The sequence below is a fragment of the Scyliorhinus canicula genome, chromosome 8 (assembly GCF_902713615.1).
Source record: "Scyliorhinus canicula chromosome 8, sScyCan1.1, whole genome shotgun sequence".
Taxonomy (NCBI): Eukaryota; Metazoa; Chordata; class Chondrichthyes; order Carcharhiniformes; family Scyliorhinidae; genus Scyliorhinus; species Scyliorhinus canicula.
In genome coordinates, this window is record NC_052153.1 from 83,198,082 (window position 1) to 83,225,233 (window position 27,152).

The 27,152-nt window shown below is 45.2% G+C and overlaps 1 protein-coding gene across 3 annotated transcripts in view; it reads right to left on the reverse strand.

The window, feature by feature from the left end:
* Positions 1–27,152, reverse strand: part of ntrk2a (neurotrophic tyrosine kinase, receptor, type 2a) — a 309,915-nt gene that overhangs the window by 97,523 nt on the left and 185,240 nt on the right. For all 3 annotated transcript variants that reach the window (XM_038804846.1, XM_038804848.1, XM_038804847.1), the window contains one exon: positions 15,708–15,896. In XM_038804846.1, the coding sequence (XP_038660774.1) occupies positions 15,708–15,896 (189 nt within the window). The remainder of the gene's footprint in view (positions 1–15,707; positions 15,897–27,152) is intronic.

Below are 27,152 nucleotides of genomic sequence, written 5' to 3' on the forward strand. Positions count from 1 at the left end.
CTGAACCATTGATTGAGGCTGATGCTATCAGTAGCTAAGTCTTTGGGGTGAACTTGAAGAAGAGGAGGACGTTACAAGACTTTTTCCCTCTAGCTGAAGAACACAAAGGGTGGAATTTTACTGTCCTTTCCACCGGCGGGATTTTCCAGTCCAGCCAAAATCAATGGACTTTTGATCGGCTCTCTGCATTTTACAGCCCCATCCCCACTGCAATGGTGTTGCAAAGTTCTGCCCTCTACTGTCTCTTTCTGAGACCTGCTGTAACCTTCCATGTGGTAGTCCAGTTTCCAGTGGGATTGCAGAGAACAATTGTGCCGTCTCTCCCCATCTGTCTCATATCTAGTGTAATCTCACCTTCCTATCCCCTTTCCATTTAAATATTACTCTTTTATAAATGAATAATTCCCTTTCAGAATATTTATGGAACCCCATTCACAGCTTGTATGAATAACTTTTGTCAAAATGAGGTGAGTGGTTGACTGTATGGTTGGCTGTAATAGTTTCCTGAACTGTCTTATAATGTAAAACTAATCTGTAATAGGAAACTTCTCCTAAGTTTTAGGCTGAACCAGGACTTGAGTAACAATAAGGTTGAAATTACTTCAGTTTGGGAGTTTGGTTTGGTGTTCATCCTCAATATTGAATGATACACTGACAAATTTTGTTGTCAATATCCCCCCCTCCTCCCCATTCCTGAAGGCTTGAACTCCTCGCTATCATACAGGTTCCAGGTATCCTTCATTACCTTATCCAAATAATTACATCTTATTGTGAGCCTAGATAAACCAATAAGCTATTTGATTGCAGAGGCTTCACAATCGGGCTAAATTCTGTATTCTATCAAGATCACAACCACCCACGTGTGGAAAAGGTCACCGGTTAGCAATTACAAACAGGAACCTGGCTGATTTTTCCTTTCCAAGACTCTCGGGTACTGAGACAATTGTATTGTGCCTCAACTGCTGTATCATAGAATTTACATAGAATTTACAGTGCAGAAGGAGTCGGCCCATCGAGTCTGCACCGGCTCCTGGAAAGAGCACCCTACCCAAGGTTAACACCTCCACCCTATTCCCATAACCCAGTAACCCCACCCAACACTAAGGGCAATTTTGGACACTAAGGGCAATTTATCATGGCCAATCCACCTAACCTGCACATCTTTGGACTGTGGGAGGAAACCGGAGCACTCGGAGGAAACCCACGCACACACGGGGAGGATGTGCAGACTCCGCACAGACAGTGACCCAAGCCGGAATCGAACCTGGGACCCTGGAGCTGTGAAGCGATTGTGCTATCCACAATGCTACCGTGCTGCCCTTGCTGTATCATTTGAGATTACCTAATTTTGTGCCGAATGAAAGTGAATTATTCAGTTTGAGTTTTAACTCACTATCTTTTTTGCGTCTTTTGGTCTAAGTTGAGGTGACAGAAGAGGAACCGGATAAGCTTATACCCTTGAGCTAAGCAGAGACAAAAACAAACCTGCCTTGGATCCTGTTCTTAGTTACTGTTCAGTGATCGCAATTGGAAGTATAAAATCACCTAAATTTTGTCATTAATGTAAACTCTCGACTTCCTACATATATTTCCTAATTACTTAAGCATTTAATACAAATATTTAGTAATTATTCTAGCTTCATGTGGCAAAGGAGAAGCGCTGGTCCTTTTTAAATGCCAACTTATCATTTATTTGAAACCTTATTTTTGACCCCTACTGTCTGTGTGTGTGTCAATAATTGATTTACAGTCCCTACAATCTCAATGTCAAGCCTCAAGCTTTGAACTTAGATATCAGCCACATACAATTACACTGCCTGCAGTTCTAATAACGCTGCAGGACTTTCACACTCACATTACGAATCACCCCTTCCCCAAAGACCTGTGCAATTTTGTAATTATGGCATTAATTGAGTGCCACAGAGTTCAAGGTCTGCAATATTTCATATTTATAAAGGCTATAAACATCATGTTCAGACAGTAAAGATATGTCAACAAGCAGTTGAAGCAAATGCAATCCTCCACAGCCCTGACCTACAATTCCCTTCATCACAGGCAGGGATCTGGCTCAGCAGAAAATATGGTAGAGTTCTGTGTAAATCCTGACCATTGCAATACATGAAGTTACAACTCCATTCCACAGCTTTGAAAGTACAGAGCCCAAAGAGAACAGAATTTTCATTGTAAAATGATTGAAAAGGATTTAATAGACATCCCCCAAAGTTATAAAAATAACTAACAAGATCCTAAATCAGTCACAGCTAATGGCAATATCTCTGTATTGAGATTCCATCATCTATTGGCTAGACAAGACCTGTCTGTCGCTGCAGTAAGTGACCTCGTTCTCTGCAGATTCTTTTAGTAACACTTTTTGGGATATCTTTATGCTTGATTCTTTACATTCCGACCATCAAATGTCAAGTGCTAGGATGAAAGCTCAATTGGCTCAATTTTAAAGACTGCTAATTATCAGAGACCCGCCCCTATTCATTGTCAAGATCAGATTTATTGAATTTCTGCAACCACAGCTACTTAGACCATTGCAGAATGGCAATGGAGAGCTTAGAACTAGTAAAATATTCAACTGCTAACACGGCTTGCATAACATTCCAAATAAATAAAAACTGCATATGTGTCAAAATCATTGAAGGAGAGTCAGAGTCAAATGCAGTTATTTTGGAACAACCTGATTACAGGTCAAGGGATTGTACTGGTCTATGTAAACATTTAAGTCCAGTAATGGGAGATTCAAGAACTTCCTGTCGGCTAGAGAAATCTGCAATAGTCTATCTTATTATCAGAAAATAAAATATTTTACAACTTATCCCAATCCATTAGACAAATTGAATTAAAAAAAAATAAACAATTTAGAGTACACAATCAATTTTTTCCAATTAAGGGGCAATTTAGCGTGGCCAATCCACCTACCCAGAACATCTTTGGGTTTTGGGGGCGAAACTCACACAAACAGACAAATTGAATTATAAACTTTATTCAAAAGTGGCCTTCCTTGAAAAAATGTATCATTGCCTTTCAATCATTCAGGCAAAATTGAGAAAAGTACTAATTGTATTTAGTACTGTTTTCGCTGAATGCTTTTTCAGCATTTTCTTTTTCTGAACAGATTTAAGATTGTCACAAAGCATTTTAACATTATTTAAATCACAGATTTCAAGGTAGGAAATGACATGCAAGCAAGCAGCAATCTAAAAAGGAATCAAATCACCTAACCTTATGTCACATGAACAGGACTAGCTCTTCAAATATATTAAAATTAATTTCCTAATAGGTAACAGGGCAAGGAAACTTCTCATTATACAGACATACAGGGCGGGATTCTCCCCAACTGAAGGCAGAGTGTTGACGCCATCGTAAAAACCGGAGAGTTTAATAACGGCATCATTGGACCGCTATGTGTAGCGATCCTTTGCCCTACAGGAGGCCAGCATGGCACTGGAGAGACCTATATCACTCCAGCTGCCGATACCAGCGTCAAATGGGCGTTGCGGGTCTGCGCATGCGCGCTACGACCGGCCCAAATGCGTGCATGCGTGGTGGCCTCCTTCTCTGTGCCGGCCCCAATGCAACATGGTGTAGGGCTACAGGGACCCGCGCAGAGCAAAAGACGCCCCCACAATGAGAGGCCGGCCCACCGACCAGTAGGCCCCGATTGCGGGCCAAGCCATGGTGCACCCCCCCCCCCCCCCAGGGTCGGACCCCCCAACCCCCCTCCCCTCCCCCCCCACCAGGCCGCCCCAGACAGGATGGATGCCGAGGTCCCGCCGGGTAAGACCAGATGTGAACGGTGGCGGTGGGACTCGGGCTTTTCTGGGTGGCCACTCGGCCCAGGCGGAGAGTTGCCGGGGGGGGGGGCGCATAGAGCGCTCACTGGAGAATTGACGGACCAGCGCTGGGGCGTCGTCACGCAATTCGTGCCTGGCCCAGCGATTCTCAGCGACTCGGTGTGGGCTGAGAGAATCCTGCCCAAAGTTTAGACCAGAAGTATTGTTTCCTCCCAAAGTATCCATCTTCACAAAGGAAGATATGAATAATGTACCAGAAGTTCTGAGAAACACAAGATTTAGTGAGGAGCTGAAGGAAATTAGTATTAGTAGAGAAATGGCTTGGGGGAAATGAATGGGATTGAAGGTGGATAAATCTCCAGGGCCTGATAATCTTCCTCGTAGAGTACTAATGGAAGTAGCCCTAGAAATAGTAGATCCACTAGTGATCATTTTCCAAGATTCTTTGGACTCTGAAATGATTCCTACAGATTGGAGGGTCGCTAATATAACCCTGCTATTCAAAAAGGGAGTTAGAGAGAAAAGAAGAAACTATAGACCAGTAAGTAATCTTGGTAGTAGGGAAGTTGCTAGAGTCCATTATCAAGGATTTCATGCACAGCATTTGGAAAACAGTGGAATGATCAGACAAAGTCAGCATGGATTTACAAAAGGGAAATCATGCTTGACAAATCTACTGGAATTCTTTGAAGATGTAACTAGTAGAGTTGACTAAGGAGAACCGGAGATGTGGTTTATTTAGACTTTCAGAAGGCTTTAAACAAGGTCTCAAAAAGCAGATTACATGTAAAGTTAAAGCGGATGGGCTTGTGGGTAGTGTCTTGAGATTGATAGAAAGCTGGTTAGCAGACTAGGAAGCAAAACATTGGAATAAATAGGTCTTTTACCGAGTGGATGGCAGGTACTATTGGGGTACCACAGGGATCTGTGCTCGGACCCTAACAATTCACATTATATATTAATGATTTCGACAATGGAACTAAATGTAGCATCTCTAAATTTGCAGATGATATAAAGTTGGGTGGGAGGGTGAGCTGTGAGGAGAATGCAGAGATGCTACAGCGGAAATTGGACAGGCTGAGTGAGTGGGAATGTGCATAATTTCAAGAAGGAATTAGATATAGCTCATGGGGCTAAATGGATCAACAGATATGGGGGAAGACGGGACCAGGGTATTGAACTTGCTGATTAGCCATGATCATAATCAATGGCGGAGCGGGCTTGAAGGGCTGAATGGCCTCCTCTTGCGTCTATTTTCTATGTATGTTTCCAATACCCTACATTTGGACTCATTTACTAGAGACACTGTGGTTGTGGGATTACATTGGACAGAAGTACAAACACAAACAAGGTTGAAAAGATGGAAAAGAGACTTGGGTGGGATTTTCCATGTGTTTCGCTGTGGTGGAGGGGGTCCGCCACTGGCCAGCAGTGGGATTTTCTGGTCATGCCATGGTCAACGGGCATTCCCGTTGAATGCACTCCTCGCTTGCGGGAAACCCGCGGCGGGATTGTGCCATTGACAGGACCAGAAGATCCCTGCGTGAACAGCCGGAAGATTTTGGCCATGGATTTATACAGCCCATTTCATGGCCTCTAGAGTGTCCCAAAGTGTTTTAGAGGCAACTAAGTGTTGTTGAAGAGTAGTCACTATTGTAAGGTAGATTTCAACCCCAAGGTGTACAGTGCAGGAGCAGAGTGGCCAGGAAGCAGACTGAAGATAATATAAACTAATCTGCACTACTTTCATTCAAAGCTGATATTTTAATGTAAATAGTTTACACTGGTCTTGCTGGATAAAAAAACAACCGTAACTTATTTGTAAACTTAATGCACAGAACTGAAGCTGAGATTTTCAATTTGATCTTAAAGGCTTCTTAAGTCTGTTTTCTGTTGGACATTTTGGCGTTTTCCGGGAGTTTCGCCGTTGTTTTGCCGGTCGGGATTTCTTCGACTGTTGGGGCCTGAGGGACGGGCGCCAGGTCGAGCCAGTTTGGAGCCGGTGGGGAGCCCCATGGTCGCAGGACCAGGGGCATCGAGCCCGAAGCAAGCAGCGGGGGAGGAGTTTGGCCTGAGGCGAGGCCTGTTTCCAGGACAAATGTAGAGGGGGAGCAGCACACACCGGGTGGCCCCCACGGAAAATGAATGTTTTGGATGTTTGAAGTCCCCCAGGGGAAGAGATTTTTCAAACTTTGATTTTTGAATTAAAAAAAAAATTATTTATTATTATTTTTTTATTTTTTTTATTTTATTATTTATTTATCTCACGATTGAAGAAAGAAAGAGAAAAATACTAAGTGGTTAAGGGATGCCAAAAACAGCTGTGAAGAAGGGAGGGAAGGCTGGCTCATGCCGAAGGAGAGGACCAGTAAAAGCGCTGACAAGATGGCGAATGCCGGACTGCGTGGTGGGACCGCACTACTTACAGTGTAAAGGATTACCGAGGTGATGGCTGTGGAGCTGGAGAAGCAGTTTGCGAGGCACATGGAGGCGTTGAGGAAGGAGATGGCGGTCGCACTGAACTCATTGGTGGAGGAGACAATCGCCCCGGTGAGGGTAGCTGTGGCAAAGACATCGGCCGAGGTGAGAGAACAAGGTGAAAAGATGAAGGAAGTGGAGGAGGCCGTGTCGCAGCACAGCGACCTGCTCACCTCGATGGGGGACGAACTGCGGAGGGTGGTGGAGGTTAACAGAGGACTCTGAGCAAAACTTGAGGACTTAGAGAACCGCTCGAGGTGGCACAATCTGAGAATTTTGGGATTGCCCGAAGGGGAAGAGGGCTCAAGGCCAACAGAGTACTTTGCTAAGATGCTGGCGGAGTGGATGGGGGAGAGTGAAGGCCCCTTCCGGTATGAACTGGACCGAGCTCATCGGTCGTCAAGGCCGAAACTCAAAGTAAAGGAGCCGCCGAGAGCAGTAATTATCTGCTTCCATAAATACCGCATGAAGGAGAAAGTGTTAAACTGGGTGATGCAGAAGCGGGAGGAGCAGTGGAATAGTGCTGGAGTTCGGATTTACCAGGACTTGATGGTGCAGTTGGCGAAGAGTCGAACAGTTTTCAGCCGAGTGAACAAGGGACTGCGATTTGGTATGGTATACCCAGCACAGCTGAGGGTGACGTACAACGCCAAAGATTTTTATTTTGAAACGGTAGAGGCGGCTGAGATGTTCATGAAGGCAGAGGCTTGGGACAGAAGTAAGGAGTGGAGCTGGAAGAGAGATCGTGGACAGTGATTGGGGAGTTGGAAAATTTATCTCTGTTATCACTTTCTTTTCACAGACCTGTATTGTAACTTACTTGATTTCACATTGTCACAGAGTTTAATTTTTGTTTGGTTGGATTGGCATTTTTGTTTCTTTTTTGTTGTTGCAACGGTTATATGTTATTTTATTGAGTTGTGTGGGTTCGATTGTTTTGCTTTTTCTTCTGGGACTGGGTGGGAGGGGTCAGTATGCCTTTTGGCGGCTGGGACAGGTCACAGTCTCGCTCGCTGTTCCCGTCAGGGGGTGCGAAGGTGCCGGCTGGGCTAATGGTGGAAATGGGAGGGGTGGACCTTTGGAGGTTTCTGCACCCGAGGAAGCGGGAGTGTTCGTTTTTCTCAGCGGTCCATTACTGTACTCATGGATCGACTTTTTCATGGTGAGGCAGATGCTGCTGGCTGGGGTTAAAGGGTCGGAGTACTCGGCAATTGCAATATCAGATCATGCTCCGCATTGGGTGGATGGTACTGGCGAAGGGGATGGTACAGATACCAGGATGGAAGTTAGTTGTGGGACTGTTGGGGGACCGAGGGTTCTGTGACAAAATTGAAAAAGTTATCGAGGAATATGTAGGTTTTAACTGCACGCGTGAGGTGTCGAAGGCGGTTTTCTGGGAGGCTTTAAAGGCAGTGGTGAGGGGTGAGGTGATCTCGTTCAAGGCTAGGCTGGACAAAGAGGAGAGGTTGGAATGTCAGAGGGTAATAGGTGAGATGCTGGAAGTATGCAGAAGATAGGGACCCAGCGAAGTTGGAAAAGAGGAAGGAACTCCAGGCGAGCTTTGACTGACTATCTACCAGGAAGGCAGTACGCCAATTGAGGCGAGCAAGGGGGGCAGTTTACGCGCATGGAGAGAAGGCAGGGCGTATGTTGGCGGGTCAGCTGCGGAGGGAGGCTGCAGAATGGAAATTGGAATTCATCAGAGGTTGTTCAGGTCAGAGCCACCTGGGAGAGACCGGGAGATGTAGCAATTTCCCGATGGGCTGGAGGACACGAGGTAAGGAGAGGGGAACAGGGCGACATTAGAGGGAGCGATAGTGGAGCAGCAGATAAAAGATGCGGTTGTGAGGATGCAGTCGGGAAAGGTGGCAGGGCCGGATGGGTTTCCGGTGGAATATTATAAAAAATTCAAAAATAAGCTGCTACCGCTGATGGTGGGGTTGTTTGAGGAGGTAATAGGGAAGGGGGTGTTACTACAAACTTTGGAGCAAGCATCGATTTTCCTGTTACTTAAAAAGGATAAGGATCCGACGGAGTGTGGGTCGTATAGGCCCATATCACTTTTAAATGTGGACGCAAAAGTATTGGCGAAGGCAGGTCGGCTGGAGGAGTGCCTCCCGAAGGTGATAGGTGAAGATCAGACGGGGTTTGTGAGAGGGAGGCAGCTCTTTTCGAACATTAGAAGGGTATTGAACGTCATTATGGCACCGGCAGAGGGGAAGGAAACAGAGGTAGTTGTGGCATTGGACGCTGAGAAGGCGTTTAACCGGGTAGAATGGCGGTACATGATGGCAGTTCTGGAGCAGTTTGGGATTGGACCAAGATTTGTGGACTGGGTAAAGCTACTATATAAGGAGCCGAGGGCGTGTGTCTGCACAAACAACATCATGGAATACTTTTCTGTCCACCTTAGGACAAGACAGGGATGTTCTGTATCCCCTCTGCTCTTTGCACTCGCGATTGAGCCATTGGCCATCATGTTAAGAAGTTTAGGGGTATGGAAAGGGATAGTGCAGGGGGGATAGAGAATAGTGTGTCCTTATATGCCGATAACTTGCTGTTATACATGTCGGAACCGAGTGAGTCAATAGTGGGAATACTGGAGCTGCTTCGGGTGTTTGGGTCTTTCTTGGGGTACAAATTAAATCGCGACAAGAGTGAATATTTCGTGATGTCTCGGCCAGGTGTGGGGGGCTGTCATTCCGTAGGGCAGGGACTCACTTTAGATACCTGGGGGTGCAGGTTGCTCAGGATTTGGAGGGGGGGGGGGGGCTCCGTAGGTACAACATTTCTAGTTTGGTGGGGAGGGTGAAAGCTGATCTGGCAAGTTGGGATGGTCTCCCTCTGTCACTGGCAGGTCGGGTACAAGCGGTTAAAATGAATGTGCTGCCGCAATTCCTGTTTATTTTTCAATGCCGACCGATTTTCCTGCCAAGGGCATTTTTTAGAGAGATTGAAGCAATGATTACCTTGTTCATATGTGGAGGGAAGATGGTCAGAATTAGAAAGGTGCTACTACAGAGAGGAAGGCAGGCAGGGGGTTTGGGTCTTCCGATTCTGATGTATTACTACTGGGCGGCGAATGTGGAGAAGGTACAGAGCTGGGTCAGAGGGGTTGACTCCCAATGGGTCAGAATGGAGGAGAGTTTGTGTAGGGAGTCAGGATTGAATGCGTTAGCAACAGCGCCACTCCCAAACGCCCTGGGGAGATACTCAGGGAGTCCGGTAGTAATAGCTTTGCTGAGAATTTGGAGGCAGTTTCACCAGCACTTCGGGTTGGGGGCAGGGTCAAGGGAAATGCCGATTTGGGGGAACCATAGATTTGAGCCAGGGAAGTAGGATGGAAATTTTCAGAGATAGGAAGAGAAAGAAATTAGGACACTAACAGATTTGTTTCTTGGGGGTCAGTTTACAGGATAGATGGAGCTGGGAGCAAGGTATGGGTTGGAGCAGGGGGAAATATTTAGATAATTGTAGGTTTGCGGGGCCCCCAGGGGTGGGCCCCGCAAACCATGTTCATATGTTTTGGTCCTGTCCAAAGCTGTAGGATTCCTGGAAGGAGGATTTTAGGGTAATCTCAAAAGTGGTACACGTGAAACTAGACGCAAACCCTCGAAAGGCCATATACGGGGTGTCGGACCAGCCGGGGTTGGATATGGGTGCGGAGGCAAATGTTGTAGCCTTCACCTCATTGATCGCCCGAAGGCAGATTCTGTTCGGGTGGAGATCAACCTCTCCACTATGTACCATGGCATGGCGGAGGGACCTGCTGGAATTTTTGACGCTTCAGAAGGTCAAATTTAAACTGAGGGGAAGGATGGAGGGGTTCTACAATTCATGGGCGTTATTCATTATGCGCTTTCAAGAATTGGATTACACCGAACATTAGGTCGGGGGAAGGGCTGGGAGGGTTGTGGGGGAGAGGGTGACTGTATGTGTTAATGGTGACTATGGGTGATTCCTGATTCCTTTTTGTCATTTGTTTATGGTAACATGCGGGCTAATGTTTGGGGGTTTGGTGGGAGGATGGGATCGTTGTTACTGATATGGGGAATGACATTACATTCGTTACTGATTATTGTTTATTGTGGGGTGTAAATTTGGGAGAAAATGTGAACAAGGAGGAGAATAAAAATATATTTTTTAAAGTAGTCTGTTTTCTGTTTTGGAGTATATTTTAAAATAGACTTCTTCTATTAATGTTTGTTGGTATTTTAACAAAAATAAATTACACCAACACCACCTATTGAAAAAGATCTGTTTGTATTCCGGTCACAGTACTTTATGGATCAAGTTAAAGAAGATGAAAAAAGGTACTATCCTAGAGGAGAGGGAGGAGATGATCTTAAACCTCACTAGCAGTACCATCCCTATTACCCTGCTGCGTTGGCTAGAGAAGCCAAATCAACAGATAACCCCAATCAGCTGGCACTCGCATTGGCTGTCCTTTGATTTGAGGGTGATGTTTATTCAGGGTCATGTGTTCTTGCCATGTTGTGTGCATGTATTGGGTCACAAGTTTCCATCAGACTGTGCTAGTTTTCCAGTACAACCTATCTGAAATCATTGTTCATTCTTTGGGTGTTTCTTTCTGCTTGAGTGCCATGGAATGACCATCGGAAAAAAGAAGAATCCCAGCTGTCTTTCCTTGACTTCAACATGCTGTTGCCAACTTTCCAACCATCAATATCTCGGGGTTACCGTGGAACCAGAGCTAAATTGGAATAACCATATCAACAAACTGGTTACAGGATTAGTGCACGGGTCCGTCACTTTTGAGGCATCGGCAATGACCCACCAGCGTGGGGTGCGGACGGGATAAGAATCCTACTCTGCCTCCAATTGAGGCCAATTAAACAGTTTAAACGCTTGTTTAGCATTTGTAAAGATTTGAATTTAAATTGCCATACACAGGTTACCCATGTCATCAGAGACTGACCAGTTGAAGGCAGGTGGGTACAAAATGGGAAGCCAGTCATGGCAGTCTAGGGCACCAATGATCGCACATCTATGGCCATAAAGATACTAAGCAGCTGCCCAGTGAGATTCACCAACAGGAAGAGCTTCCACTCCCTCAACGTCAAATGATCTGCAACCACAACAAGAGTTGCCTGTATGTGTCTATTGAAATCCCTGGCAGCTGCCATGACTCCTTCATCCTTCACCAGTCCACACTGCCTCAGATCTTCACTCCAACCCTAATGTGTGTGGTTGGATCCTACAGGAAAAATAAATAGCTACTCACTCCTCTACCAGAGCCCAAGACAGAGGCACAAAGTGATACAACCAATGCCACATGCTCAGCAGGATAACCATTCAACAGGCCAGCTGGCTTCTGAAGATTTGATTTTGGTGACCAGATCAGTCGGGTGGTAGATTTTCCATAAAGTGGCCTTTCAGAGCGATGTGGACCTTGAGGGCAGTGAAGCTCTGGTTGAAGAAAGCTCATTGGAGAGGAGTAGGAACAGGAGGTAAGAGAGCACAGGAGGAACTGGAGGTGGAAAGAGATGGCGCTGAGAGGAGAGAGATGGCACTCCAGCTGCATGAAAAGGTGGCCTCCCCCTACCAATCTCTGGGAGGAGGACCTCCCTCCGCTCTCTCACGGCCACCAGAATTGGATCCAAATTGGCATTGCTGAAGTGAGGGTCTGTCCTACCCTGGGTGCCAGGCCTCTGGCTTCCCTATGACATCTCACATCCTTCTGAAGTGGAAGGTTTTGGCACAAACTACAGATCTCTCCCTCAGGACATCAGCAAGGATGGCTGCTATGGGCTGTCTGAATGAGTCACACAATTGATATAATCCATCTCTATTCCCACCCCGACTTGTTCTAAGTGGACAGCAAACCTATCTCCGTATCAATGGTGCCCACCCCTATGAAAATCTGAACTTTAATCAGTTTCTACCAGAGGTCAGTTTCTGACCAAAAACAGACCCAGCTCTTGTTTCCTGCCACCATAGTGAAAATGTAGTCCATAACTGCCATTGAATACCGAGACAGGAAGAGCAGTCATCACCAGACACCCTCCCCCTACCTCCCCAATTATTTTCAGATTGAAATACATCTGTGTCCGCAGCAACAAAATACGTGGCCAGAACATTTCAGACATTTGCTTTTAATCAAACATATTTTTGATTTACCAGATCACGTACTTTAAAGAAATTAAAAGCTGAGTTGGTTTTTCCCTCAATTTGTTGCTGACAGATTTTTAAAATATTGACCTGATATTGACTAAAGCTTTTCCCTGTCGTTGGCACTACTCTTTGCAGATTTATTCACCTCCTCCAAAACTTGGAGTAAAATCTTCCTGCGAAAAGTAATAAAACAGGGTCTACTGAAAAACAGTAAAGAACGTTTTTGTGCTAATGGAGATAATTGATTTTGTGTAAAATATTGCAGTTGTGCTGGATATTTCTGCAATGCAGTTACAGTGTTATTGAAATTCCCTTCATCTTCTCATCATCAATAACTACTCCATATGCAACTGTCCACATATGCTTTATAGGCAAATTTATCAAATTGAGCTCATTTGTATTGGCATATTAAAACAGGGAATAATTAGATGGCTTCCAATCTTCTGTCTGGCCTTTAAACTGTGCATGGTGCTGATTCTCACCTACTGCTTGCCACTGGCTTAAGGTATGACATTTTCAAAGAACCCTTACACTGTTGATGTAATTGTATTTAAATAATTCAAGTTCTGTCATAATTACACTGTGTTAGAGGCAGACCTAATGGAAATCAAAAGTTATATTACACGCATGTTTTAAAATAACAATGTTTAGGAACTGAAATGGCTTGCTGAGGCCATGAATGTGCATCCTTGCTGACAGTGAGGGAATTTGCATTTGTTTCATACATATTTCTGCTTAATGCAGTAAAGAGAAAATCTTAAAATATAATTTGACATATTTGATAGTGTGCCACATTTTATAACGCAATAAAACGTTATTACATAATAAAAGCTGTTGCTAAAATCCTTTTATCTTTTCTGTCCTGCACTTTCCCACACTATACTGAATAAACACTGATAAAGGGGTAAAAAGTCAATACCCAGATTAGGCTAGTTCCCCAGCAGCAAATAGCACTGTAGGCAAGTAGATGTGCAGCTCACATTGGTTTCTTCAATGATATCAATGAGGGAACCCGTGAGTCAGGGAGGCAGTTGCGACACTGTCTGCTCCCAGGGTATCAGCCAAAGTTTATGCAATGCCGCTTCCAAACAATTTTACCCCTCCAGAGTTTAAATTTCACTTTAACGGCTGAACAATAGCAGATTGCCAGTCATTTTTGCATCGTATCCCATTTGTTGACTTCAACTGAACCAAAAATACAATGCTGAAAGCAACCATTCACTCCAACAGAGTCAGATATGGCTCAGCTAGTGGAACTCTTGTCTTGGATTCAAGACCCACTCCAGGGCATGAGCACAAACATCAAGGCTGACACTGCAGTGCAGTAAAGAGAGGGTGCTGTACTATTGGAGGTCTAACTCTCAGATGGGACACCAAGCCAAGCACTCATCTGTCTGTGTGGATAGATGTACAAGATGGCACCAGAGCAAGGCGATTCTCTGCGAGCTCTCCCTAACAGATCCACTTTTTACTTAACTTACAATCGCTCTATTCTTTTAAAACATAATTCTAAGCCCTATTATGTATTTTCTTTTATTTCCTTTTCATTTTATGTTCTTAATGATCTGTTGAGCTGCTCGCAGAAAAATACTTTTCACTGTACCTCGGTACACGTGACAATAAACAAATCTAATCCAATCCATATGACATTATTTCAAAGGAGAGCAGGGGAGTCATCCTGGTCCCCTGACCAGAATTTATCCCTCAATCAAAATCACAAAAGAGGACAATCTGGTCATTATCACATTGTTGTTTGTGGAAGTTTAAACAATGAACAAAGAACAATACAGCAAAGGAACAGGCCCTTCTGCCCTCCAAGCCTGTACCGGTCATGATGCCAACCTTGGCCAAAACCCTCAGCACTTCCTTGTGCCGTTTGCTGTGTGCTTATTGGCTGCCGGGTTTCCCACACTGCAACAGTGACTGCAGTTCAAAAGTATTTAATTGCCTGTAAAGCACTTTGTGATAGCCAATGGTTGTGAAAAGTGTTATCACAATTCAAGTCGTTTTTTTTTCAAAATCTCTTTAAAGTGTAGTATAAGGCGATCTGTATCATTAACTCCCAGGGAAGCTCAGGGTCTGGTGTAGCCATTATCCAATGTAATTTCTGTTTCTGCCACCAGAGTCCTACTGGAATTATGATGGAAATGTATTGTAAAGGAAGCGGATTATTGACCCTAAGGTGTTCAATACAATTAACAAAGAAGGTCCTAGCTTGATTATCTAAAGTTAATGTGGTTTCAGGCATTGTCACTTCCAATTATGTTAAAGCTGCAGTCCATTTAATCTTTTACCAATAAGGTTTTGCCATTTTTAATGTAGAATTTCCGTGTATGAGAAAATCAATGATTCAAGCACAAATCACCCTCAAAAGTGCACTCATTTTGAGATGTGTTTGTTTTCTGCTCAAACTAATTTACACATTGCTAAACATAGGAATCTGTCATAAACCAATGTAATCAGGCAGTGTTTTAGAATGCTTCCTTTTAATTAAATTTTTTCTTTCAGAATATTCCCTTTTGTAGCTTGTGGTAACTTGGTGCAGTTGATTTAAACAGCTAAAAATGGATTTGTCACAAAACAAAATAGCATCTGTAATTAGAGTGGCTTTTACGACCTATGAGTAATCTTATTGTAAACAGCTAAAAATGACTTTTACAAAACTACCTTTTGCTAGTTATACTGGTGGTCAGATTCTTAGCAAATAAAAAAATGTTCGAGTGAAAATCTTTTAATATTTTTAATACATATTTAAAATGTTCTTGCACCCAAAACAACCAGCTTAATTTTATGAGCCTCCTCAAAGACTTTCTTTTTTTAAAATATAAATTTAGAGTACCCAATTATTTTTTTTTTCAGCTAAGGGGCAATTTAGCGTGGCCTATCTACCTAACTTGCCCATCTTTGGGTTGCGGATGTGAAACCCACGCAGACAAGGGGAGAATGTGCAAACTCCACACAGACAGTGACCCGGGACCATAATCGAACCCGGGTCCTCAGCGCAGCAGACAGCAGTGCTAACCACCTTGCCATCATACCACCCCTCCTCGAAGACTTTCTAACAAGTGGAACTTTGCAATAGAGGTGAATTGATCGGGGGCATGACCATTTGTGTTCAATGTATTTTGTGAGTGAGTAAACTTAAGCATCTTTTATGCTGATTTTGATGATTTCAGACGAATTGCACTGGAAAACTAACACAGCCCTGGTGGAACCTCCTGACCAGTATATGCATACACCATGCTTTACATACATTTACACTTTGCAATGTGCTCATAATGAAATACTCACACGTGTCAGGTTTGAGTAAACCATGAGAATTCCTGAAGTACTGCGGGTTTTCAATCACAGGGATCTTGGTCATTCCAATGATAACTGCATCAGGTCCACCTTCTGAGGAGGATGGAGTGTTACTGCCATTGGTTACATGATGCAATGGACTGGCAGAATCATCATCAGTGCTGATTACTGAAGAGGGACCTAGGAATAGTTCAAATTTGTCAAAAGTATATATATAATGCAATCTTCAGTAGCAGAATTAATATAACAAAAATAGATCAATCAAATCATCAGTCTCTGATATTTTGAAGGAAATCAATGGTAGATTTGGTGAAAAGCTGTGCCCATCATTTTTGGATTGCGACTCTGCTCCTATTCACTTACCTGGAAGCGAAGCACCACATTTCCCGCCTGGACTTCCGAAGTGGGCCTCCTAAAAATTGTGGAATGCACCTGTTTGGGAGTCCTTCCTTCACGGTATAGGAATGCTAGGGAAGCCGAGCCATATCCCTTGTTAACAAGAGGTAGGCTGGCAGGTGGGTAGGTGAGCGGGTAGAGGTTAGATGACAGACGGTCAGAGGGTAATCGGGGGGCGGGGGGGGGGGGGGGGGGGGCGGGGGGGAGATATGGTGTTGAATAAGTCTTTGGAGGATGGGTAAACAGTTGGGTGGTCAGAGGGTTTGCTGGGGGATGTGGAGGTAGTCCAAGGGTAGAGGGCTAGTCAGAGTTGGGGGAGGTAGATATGGGGCAGGTTATTTGCAGGGTCTGGGGAGTAGTTGGGGTTGGGATTAGTCGGGGTATTGTGAGGGTACTCAGGGGTTATTGGCATGGAGTCTGATGTTTAGTATGGAATCATGGGGAGGAGTCGATGTGGGGGTTGGTCAGTAATATAGTCACCCAGAAGTTAGAACTGGTTTTAACTAACTTTCCCTGTGTAACGTCTGATGGTGAGTCCGAACCATCCGAAGTCTCTGACTCTAACTCGGTTTCGGACGGCAGCAGATGCAGGAGAATTGCCCAATGGAATTTTAAACTTCCTGGGCAATCCTGATGGAATCATTGCATTTGGATTTCTGAGGGGTGCATCTTCCAGGGTATCTCCTGGATATGACCATCTGGAGATCAGAGAATCAGGGCCACTGTTTAACTTTCTGGAGAAACGTATCAGCATTCCATTAAAGGTTAAGCTCTGCCATTTTCCACCAAAAGAATTGAAAACACACTTTGTATAATTAGCATGTTGCTGTATATAGTGTTTATATTGCACAGAACAATCTCAAATCCCCGACATGCCAATTTTTCCAGCTCAGAAACCAATTCAAAAAAGCTACCAAACACAATAAAACTGGCAACCTTAAAACAGTGCCCAGTTGAGCCCCTGAAGTGGCCATAGCTTTACACTGACTAAAGATTAATTTCCCTTTTATTCCATTAGATTTTGGAATTATACACTGTTTTGGATCACATGCTGGAATTCAATATGTTTGCTGTGAAATCTGACAGTCTCTCCTGTGACATATACTAGGTAATTACAATGAGAGAGCATTGGAACATAGGGTGTCTTCAGATCCAGAATGCATTGTTGTTCTAGATTTAGATTTCAAAATAGAGATATGAGTATGATTTATTTCATGTTTGGGGGAAAAAGATCACTGCAGATTTAGATTTTTGACATTTTTTTTCAGCAATTTGCTCTTTAAACCAAAATTGATGGTTCGTGAAATGCATTAAATGTTCAGCAGAGCCTGCCAATAACACAATATCATCCATAAAAAGGCACATATTTAAAAAAGGCCCAGAAATAATGCTCCAAGTCCATTCATTATAACATCATTGATAAAAGCATGGAGCCCTATTTACCTGCCTTGTCGCATACGACTTGGTGACGAGACAAGGTCATTGAATCTTGTGAGGGGCCTCTTGCAATGATTCGCAATGCTCGAAATGTCTTGTGAGATTCAACAAAATATCACAAGATGCCACGATCTGGTTCCCCCCCCCCCCCCCAGCCACCCCCCCCCCCCTCCCCCCCCCCCCCCTCCCTCACTGGATGTGATCCAGATTAGCATATTTGTATTAGCCATTAAGCTTATTTAAATATGTGTGTGCCAGATTCTCCTGGAGCCCAGGACCTACCGGCCGCACCTGGGAGGCCTCGCCAGGGCACCTTTTAGCACTGGTCCACACAAACGAGGACCAGGTGTAACGGCACCTGGAGGGGCGGGGTCTCCCAGGCCATTAGAGACCAACGGGTGGTCAGGCACTGGGCAGGGTGGCCCCCTGGCATTCCTGGGACCCGGGCACTGCTAGCCTTACATCTTGGCACTCCACCCGGGCACTCTGGCAGTGCCACCCCAAAACTGCTAGAGTGCCAGGCTGGCAGTGTCAAGGTGCCCAGATGCCATGTTGCCCATGCCAGGAGTCGGTCCGGGAGGGCCTTTCCCATAAGAGGTGGGGTGAGGGGTGTTCGAGGATCCTGGAAAAGGTAAGTTGGATGCAGTTGGGGTGGGGTGGGGGGGGGGGGGGGGGGGGGGGGGGGGGGTCCAGAGGCCACAGTGGGATCCCGACGAGAGTCAAAAGATAGGGGCGACATTTAAAACTGGCATCCTGATCTACGAGTCATCCTCCTGCACTGGTGAGCTAGCCAGTGTAGGAAATGATGCAAGTGCAGCCTCGACAGGCTGTTCCCTGCCAAGCCCCCAAAAAACGGAAAAGTGCTGCAGACACCAAGAAACACCCCACTGAACCTGCCTGAAACAGGACTTTGTCCCATTGAACTTTGCCCATTGATTAGGATCAGTCACAATGAACAATCTTGCTTCTGGCTAAAACATCAAGGAGGAGTCTGTCCACTATCCTGACAGCTGTATGATCTTTATTGCAATTTGGTATGATCCTTAACTTACTCAGATCTTTCTCATGGATTTTTCCTTCTCAATAGATCATGGGTGGTGATGTGTTGGGTACTCTGGATCTGTGGAGACTGCGTTTACCTTAGCAGTAACATAGACAGGCTACCAAAACTTGTAATAGTACAACTTTTATTTAACTAAGAGCTGTTGAACATACTTGCACTGTGGGTTGACACTATGTTAGATTGATTGAAGACCTATGCCTAACCTGACCAGCCTATACTGCCAACACATGGTAGATGTTTGTGCTACTGACTGCGGGCTCTATCTGTCTCAGAGGCTGCATCCCGAATGAGCGGGAAAACTAGTGCCCTCTGGTTTTATAGTGACCGTGCCCTAACTGGTGATTGGCTGCTGTGTTGTGTGTGTTGATTGGTCTTGCAGTGTGTCAGTCAGCGTGTATCTCTGCACCTTCATATACTGATGTGTATATTATGACAGGTGGGATTCTCCATAGCCTGAAATTGTGTTTGGCGATTGGGCGGAGAATGGATTTCCGTGCTGACATCGGGGTCAGTGCCGGTTTAATGCCGCTCCACCATGCTCCGCACCCTCCAAACTGGCATCATCGTGATGCGCGCCACGTGCCGTTTCAACGCCGTTAGCTTGTTATCGGCTGGTTCACCCATGACGCTCTGTCCCAATGGGCCGAGTTCCCGACAGTGCAGGCCATGTGTGGTCCCATCATGCGAGAACCCAGCATGATTGCTGTGGACTGTCGAGCGCCACCACCCTCGGCCGGGATACATGCCGCTGGCCGGGGGGCTTCTGCAAGGGCTGGGGGGACTGGTGGGGAGTAGCCAGGCGGTGGGTTGTGGGCTCATAGATGACAGATTTGGGTCGCGCACTGCCGGCGCCATGTTGTAGGGCGCAACCAGTGCAGGTTGTCAGCTGTGCGCATGTGCGACCCAGGACCCGGCCATTCTATGGTCGTTTTTGGAGTGATCCATGAGCATTTCATGTGGCACCAGTGGTAGACCCTCATCGGTACCGGAATCGGTAAGGGGTTTGCGCCGATTTGCCGGTAGTGAAACACCACAGGTCTCACGCCAGCATCGGCACTTAGCCGCAGAAATGGAGAATGCAGCCCCATATCATTGTTGAAAGTTCTAAAATATTTGCTTCAATGTCTGCCACTGCTTCGCGACCATCCCACTTTTTAACCTGTCTTCATATCCTTGTAACTGCCTTTAATTAAGATTAGGACACTAGTCTTAGACCCACTTTCTCACCCTCAATTTGAATGTGAAATTCTGTTCACTGTTGCCTAAAGGCACCTTTGCTATGAGATAATTAATTAATACTGTATTAAAAATAATTGGTCGGCATGGAAAGGGCAGTTGGTTCATCAAGCCTCATAGTCATGTTTTCTAGTTCTGGGCGGACCATGTAAGTTAAATAAAATGCTTTTAAAGAACATAAAATGTTAGTATCTTACCAATTCTTCTATACCTCTGTTCCATCTCCAAATATACGCTGCAACAACTTGCCAAAGACTCCTTTAGCTACACCTTCCAAATCCGTGACTTCTACCGTCTCGAAGAACAAGAGCAATAGATGCATTGGGATACAATCACCTGCAAGTTCCCCTCCAAGACACATACCAGCCTGACTTGGAACTATGCCGCTGTTCCTTTACTGTCGCTGGGTGAAACTCCTGGAACTCCCTTCCCAGCTGCACCATTGTTGTGCCTACACCACATGGACTGCAGAAGTTCAAGAAGGTAGCTTTACTGCCACCTGCTCAAGGGCAATTAGGGATGGGCAACAAATGTTGGTCTTTCCACCAATGCCCCCACCCCAAGAACAACTGAAAAAAATAAACGCCAAAGCTTTTTATGACCATTGAAATATTTCTGAAGCGCTGTCACTGTTACCATGTAACTGTTTTGTTTACATAATCAATCTTGCTGAAAGCTTATAATAGTGAAAACGGGTTCAGTTCCATGAGTGTTTCATGGAGCTTTAAGTACCAGTCCATCCTTGTCACTCTGAGAATGATCTTATAATTGACTTAAAATGGTTAAAATAACTTGTTTCAACATCAAATGAAGAACACATTACATTCTGCAGGATGGAAGTTCTCCTGTCAACATTGTTCTTCCTGTTAAAGGGCAATTTCTCAAATAATAATGGAGAACAAGAGTCAGGAAAATAATAGTGATAGGAGATTCAATGATAAGGAAAAAAGACAGGCATTTATGCAGCCACAATATTGTGTTGCCTCCCCAGAGCCAGGGTCAAGGATGTATGTGAGGGCTAGATGAACAGCCAGCAGCCGTGGTCCAAATTGTTCCAATGGTATAGGTAGAAAGAGAGATGAGGTCCTATGGGCAGATTCTAGGGAGCTAGGAACAAAATTAAAAAGCAAGTGTCAAGGTTAATCATCTCTAGATTACTCCTGATGTTATGCATAGTGCATGGAGAAATAAGAGATAGTGCAGCTGAATGTGTGGCTGGTGAGAGGGCTTTAGAATTATGATATCATAGCTATTGCTAAAATGGGGCTTACGAAGGGCAGGATTGGCAGCTTATTATTCATGGTTACAGGGTTATTGAACAGGATAGAGAAGGGGAGAAAAAGGGGGAGAGGTCACAATATTGGTCAAAGAAGCAATTACAGCTGTGAGGAGGGATGGTATGCATGACAAGGAATCAAATGAGATTGTATATGTGTTGAACTGAGGAACAAAATGTAGCAATCACACAGCTGGAAGGAACTATAGATTCCTAAAGTGTCAGCAGGCCATATAAGAGCAAATATATCAGCATACTGGGAAATGCGGCAACAATAACGCGGCAATAAATAGTAGGGGCTTTCATCAACCCTAATATTAACCGGGATACATTCAGTGTAAAAGGTATAGAGAATGCAGAATTATTGAAATGTTTTCAAGATAATTTTTTGTCAGTATGCAGCAAGCCATACACGAGTGGGCAGTTCTGGACTTACCGTTAGAAAATGGATCTGACCAGGTGCAAGGTGTATAAGTGAGAGAACATTTTAGTGGCAACAATCATAATTTAGCTGGATTGAGAGTAGTTATGGGAAAGGTAAAAATAGTCAGAGAGTTCAATTTTAGACTAGAGAAAGGCTAATTTTACTGAGCTGAGATGCAATTTGGCAAAAGTGGACTGGGAACAACTGCTTGAAGGTAAAGCAGTGAGTGAGCAATGGAAGCATTCAAGGAGAAGATAAAGAGGTTTCAAATATGATGAGAACCATATGTTCCACAAAGTAAAAGGTAGTCCCTGCAAAACTAAACTTGACTGGATGTCAAAGAGCAAATAGAGTAGGAGGAGGCAAAAAAAAGGTCAGACAGACGTCAGTGGCTCAATATTGCAGAAAGCTTAGCCAATATGAATATGCAAAGTAAAGGGGGAATTAAAAATGGAAAGACTGAACATGAAATAAACATTAGCAGGTAAAAATAAGGAAACCCACAAATATTTTATAATATACATGAAAAGCAAAGGGATAATTAAGGAAAGAAATGGACCAATTAGAGACTTATTATAGAATTTACAGTGCAGAAGGAGGCCACTCGGCCCATCGAGTCTGCACAGGCTCTTGGAAAGAGCACCCTACCCGAGGTCAACAGCTCCACCCTATCCATATAACCCAGTAACCCCACCCAACACTAAGGGCAATTTTGGACGCTAAGGGCAATTTATCATGGCCAATCCACCTAACCTGCACATCTTTGGACTGTGGGAGGTAACCGGAGCACCCGGAGGAAACCCATGCAGACACGGGGAGGATGTGCAGACTCCACACAGACAGTGACCCAAGCTGGAATCGAACCTGGGACCCTGGAGCTGTGAAGCAATTGTGCTATCCACAATGCTACCGTGCTACCGACATGCCGGCGGGATCTTCCAGTTCTACTGATGACGCAAGGTTTTATGGCGTGAGGGGTGCATTCAACGGGAAACCCCATTTACAACGGTGGGACCGGAAGATCCCGCTGCTGACCAATGGCAGGCTGCCTCCCGTCAGGGCGAACACCCGCCGGGTTGTGCAGCAATCCTGCTCTATAACTTGTAAGGTAACTTTTAAATGCAAATGGAAGATATGGCCCTGGTTCTTAATGAATGCTCACGCATCTGGTTTCACAAGAGAAGATATTGTGGTTAAGGAGGATCAGGATATGATAAACGTAGTGAGGGAGGAAAAACTAAGATGTTCAACGTCCTTGAAAGTGGATAAATCATCAGGCTCTGATTTGGATTTGTTTGTAGTCACGTGTACCGAGGTACAGTGAAAAGTATTTTTCTGCGTGCAGCTCACACAGATCATTTAGTACATGAAAAGAATTGATGAATTGTGGCTGCTTAAGGAAACAAGGGAAGAAATAGCAGAGGCTTTGGCCGTCAGTTTTTGAATCTTGTCTGGCTATCAGATAGGACTGAAAACATTGCCCAGTTATTTTAAACAGGAGGGAGTGATAGAGTGAATAATTACAGGCCAGTCAACCTAACTTGGGTAGTAAATAAGTTATTGGAAAAATTCAGAAAGTCAGTATAAATTGTCATTTAGAAAGGCACACATTAATCAAGGACAATCAGCACGGATTTATGGTAAGGGTTGACTAACCTGATGAATCTTTGGAGGATATAACAGGGAGAGTTGATGAGGGTAGCACATTGCATGTTTCTACAAGAGCAGGAATTTTCTCCCACGCCGCAGTATGTTCTGCAGTGGCGGAGGGTGGCTTGGCAGTGACTGACAGCAGGATCTTCTGGTTGCAGCGTTGTCAATGGAGTTTCCCATTGAATGCACCCCTTCGCTGCCATGAAACCCATGGCAGGACTGTAAGATCCTGCCAGCATGAACGGGCAGAAAATCCTGACCAAAGATTTTAGAAAGGCTTTTGACAAAGTCCCATAATAGCATACTGGTCAGAAAATTAATGGATATGGGATCTAAGTGACAAGTTGGATCCAAAATTGGCCCAGAAGCAAAGGGTGGGTGGATGTCTCTTGCAAGCTGCTTCCAGTGGGGTTCCACAGTGCTCGGCACTAGATCTCGTGCAGTTCATGATGTATGTCAACTAAATTTGAATGCATAAGGCATGATAAAAGAACTTGCAGATGATTCAAAAATTGGTTGATAGTTAGGAAGAAAGCTTAAAATGCAAGAAAATATCAATGGACTGGACAGGTGGGCAGAAAAATGGCAAATGGAATTCAATCTAGAGAACTGTACAGTAAGAAGTCTTACAACACCAGGTTAAAGTCCAACAGGTTTGTTTCAAACATGAGCTTTCGGAGCGCTGCTCCTTCCTCATTCACCTGAGGAAGGAGCAGTGCTCCGAAAGCTCATGTTTGAAACAAACCTGTTGGACTTTAACCTGGTGTTGTAAGACTTCTTACTGTGCTCACCCCAGTCCAAAGCCGGCATCTCCACATCATAGAGAACTGTAGGTAATGGACTTGGGGAAGACAAAGCAGACATAAAAATGTACAATGAATGAAAAAGTTCTCAGAAGTATAGAGGAACAGACATTGGTGCACGTGTCCACAGATCCCTGAATAACAATAATCTTTATTAGTGTACAAGTAGGCTTACATTAACACTGCAATGAAGTTACTGTCAAAATGTCCTAGTCGCCACACCCCGGCACCTGTTCGGGTACACTGAGGGAGAATTTAGAATGTCCAATTCACCTAACAAGCATGTCTTTCGTGACTTTTGGGAGGAAACTGGAGCACCCGGAGGAAACCCACGCAGACATGGGGAGAACGTTCAGACTCTGCACAGACAGTGACCCAAGCCGAGAATCGAGCCCGGGTCCCTGACACTGTGAAGCAACAGTGCTAACCACTGTGCTACCATGCTGCCAAGGCAGCAGGACAAGGTGGATAAGTAGCCAAGAAGCCATCCAGATTACTTTATTTAATTGGCTGAAACCTAGAACAGAATATCTGAGAGGCTGTGGTGGAACTGTATAAAACACTCGTTAGACTCCAGTTAGTGTACTCCAGACAGTTCTAGTCACTGCATTATAGGAAGGATAAGATAACACTCAAGAGGGTTCAGTGTTAATTTACAAAGGTGCCGCCAGGACTAAATCATTTTAGCTGTGAGGATATATTAGATAGGTTGGGTTTGTTTTCCTTGGAACAAAAGAGGCTGAGGGGAGATAGAATGGAGATGTATATAATGAGAAAGAAGGGCCAAGATAGATACGCTGGGTAGGGCCTGTTTCCATTACCATTGGAAATGGTTTTAAAATAATTGGTAGAAGGATTAGGGAGAATTGTGGAGTACTTTGTTTTTCATCCAGAGGCAGTTGGGAGTCCAGAAGTCACTGCCTGAAAGGCAGATAGAGGCAGAAACCCTCATCACATTATGAAAATACTTAAGGTGGTATTCTCTGTTCCTCGACGCCGATTTTGTAATCGGCGATCGGGCTGAGAATCTCTTTTGACACCGAAATTGGGGGCGGCACCTGTTTGACGCAGGTTTCGTATGCATCACCCCCTCTGACTCAGTGTCAACGCGGCGCGTACCGCACACTGTTGCAACGGCCTCAGCGCATCACCTGAAGACCCTTCCCCGATATTCCACCCCCAATGGGCTGAGTTCCCGATGGTGTGGTTCACTTACGGTCTCAGCCATGCGGGAACGCGGCGTGACTGCTGAAGACTGTGTCCAGCGCTGCCATTGTTGGGTAGGAGCTGTGCTACCAGCCGGGGGGGGGGGGTTCCGTGAGGGCTGGGGGAACTTGTGAGGGTGGCCAGGGGGACATTATCTGGCAGGACAGGTCTGCACATGGCTGTCGTCATGTTTTACGGCATGAACGCTGTCGGTCATTGCTGTGCGCATTTGCGGGCATGGACCCGGCCATTCTCCAGCCATTTATTTTGTGGCGGCCGGGAGCTTAACGCGGCGTGGCTGCTAGCCCCTCACCGGTCGCAGGATCAGTGAGGGGGTACGCCAATTTTTTCCACGTAAAACGCCACAGATCCTCTGCACTTAGCCTTGGAAACAGAGAATCTGGCCCTTGAAAATTCATTTGAGGTGTCATAACCAACAGGGAGCGCAATTCTCCGGCCTTACTGCACTATTGCTTGAGCGAAACAAGGCCAATGAATAGTGGGAGAGGTGGGCGAACCACGCCATGCGCCAATCAGTTTGCAATGCAACTGACCTGCTCCTGAAGGTGAAATCGGGATCTCATTGTAGTGTGGCGCGAAACTAATTATCACCACTTCAGCCCTATTTCCATACAATTAACAGGAGCCACCCCGTATCCAATGGCCTTCCGTCAATCGTTAACCTGCCCAGCAAATGTTCACGCTGGCGCCGATTAGTACTCCTTTTGAAAAGCGTGAATCTGGAGGAAGGGCTTCTGCAGAGAGCCGAGGAGATGAGCAGCCATCTTTGCTCACAAGGGATGCGGGATTTGCCACCCCAGTGCTCGGCGGAGTTGGGGGGCCCTCAGCTGGAGGTAGAGGACCCTCCACAGGATGGGCCGCCATGGGAGGGTGGAGGGAAGGGCTGGAGTGGGGGGGGGGGGGTACTGTGGGGCAACTGTGTGCGGCACCATCATGCCAACCCCTGGATCGTGCATACCTGTTCCGGGGCAACCCTTGTCCCTGCCCATCAGCCCCACCGAACACTCATAACCCCCACAGACTGCTGAGGCCTCTGGCTGTGTGGCTGAAGGCTATTGTAAATCGTGAATCTCCAATCGTGGTGGTGAGCGCTTCACACAGCCCATGTGGATTCCCATGGATGGGCAGGCCATGTATCATGTGGGGTCATTGCCCAGCATCCTAATCACACCTTGATGTCTGGACACTGTGTCTGAACACTGTGGGAGGCAACATCACACACGCAGCAGCCAACAGCTGAACATGGGCCATAGCTCCGGTGATTTACCCATGGCCGGAGTGTGAATGAGTGCCACGGGATTGGGGGATGGATGGAGAGATGGGCCAAGAGTTTGGAGATCGGCCCACATTGCGGAAGAAAGTGACAGAGGCATCATACTGGTTGGGTACAAGGGTGTTTATTGGATTTATGTGCCCCTTTGCTTTCACACCAGCCTGTGGGGAGAGTGTAAATTCCAGCCCTAGTTACTATGAACCATAAATGAGAAATTTCAAGACCTTGCAGATACCAACTGCTTTAAACTGACATTGACAATTCTATTGATAGTAAATATTTTTTTAAAAATTTCTGCTCAAGTCACTAAAGAACAGGAATAATGTAATTGTAATTTTCTAGTATGTCAAATTGATTATGCAATCCTTTAATATACAGGTATCTTGGATCATTAGCTCAGTTAAGAATCACCATTTCATTATTTTAAGTCCAGCTTGATTTAGAATTAAAAATGTGACACTTCTCATCAATGCTGACATCTTCATCTACCCCTTATTTTCTGCAACAGCCTTTTCAGTTAGCAAATAAGCAGGTAGCAGGTATGGGTCTATATTTGCAGAACAATTTTGGACCAAACGCTATTGTTACACGCAATTCTCCAAATACCTGTCTCCCTGGGAGGGTGGGCCTATGGTCCAGAGCAGATTT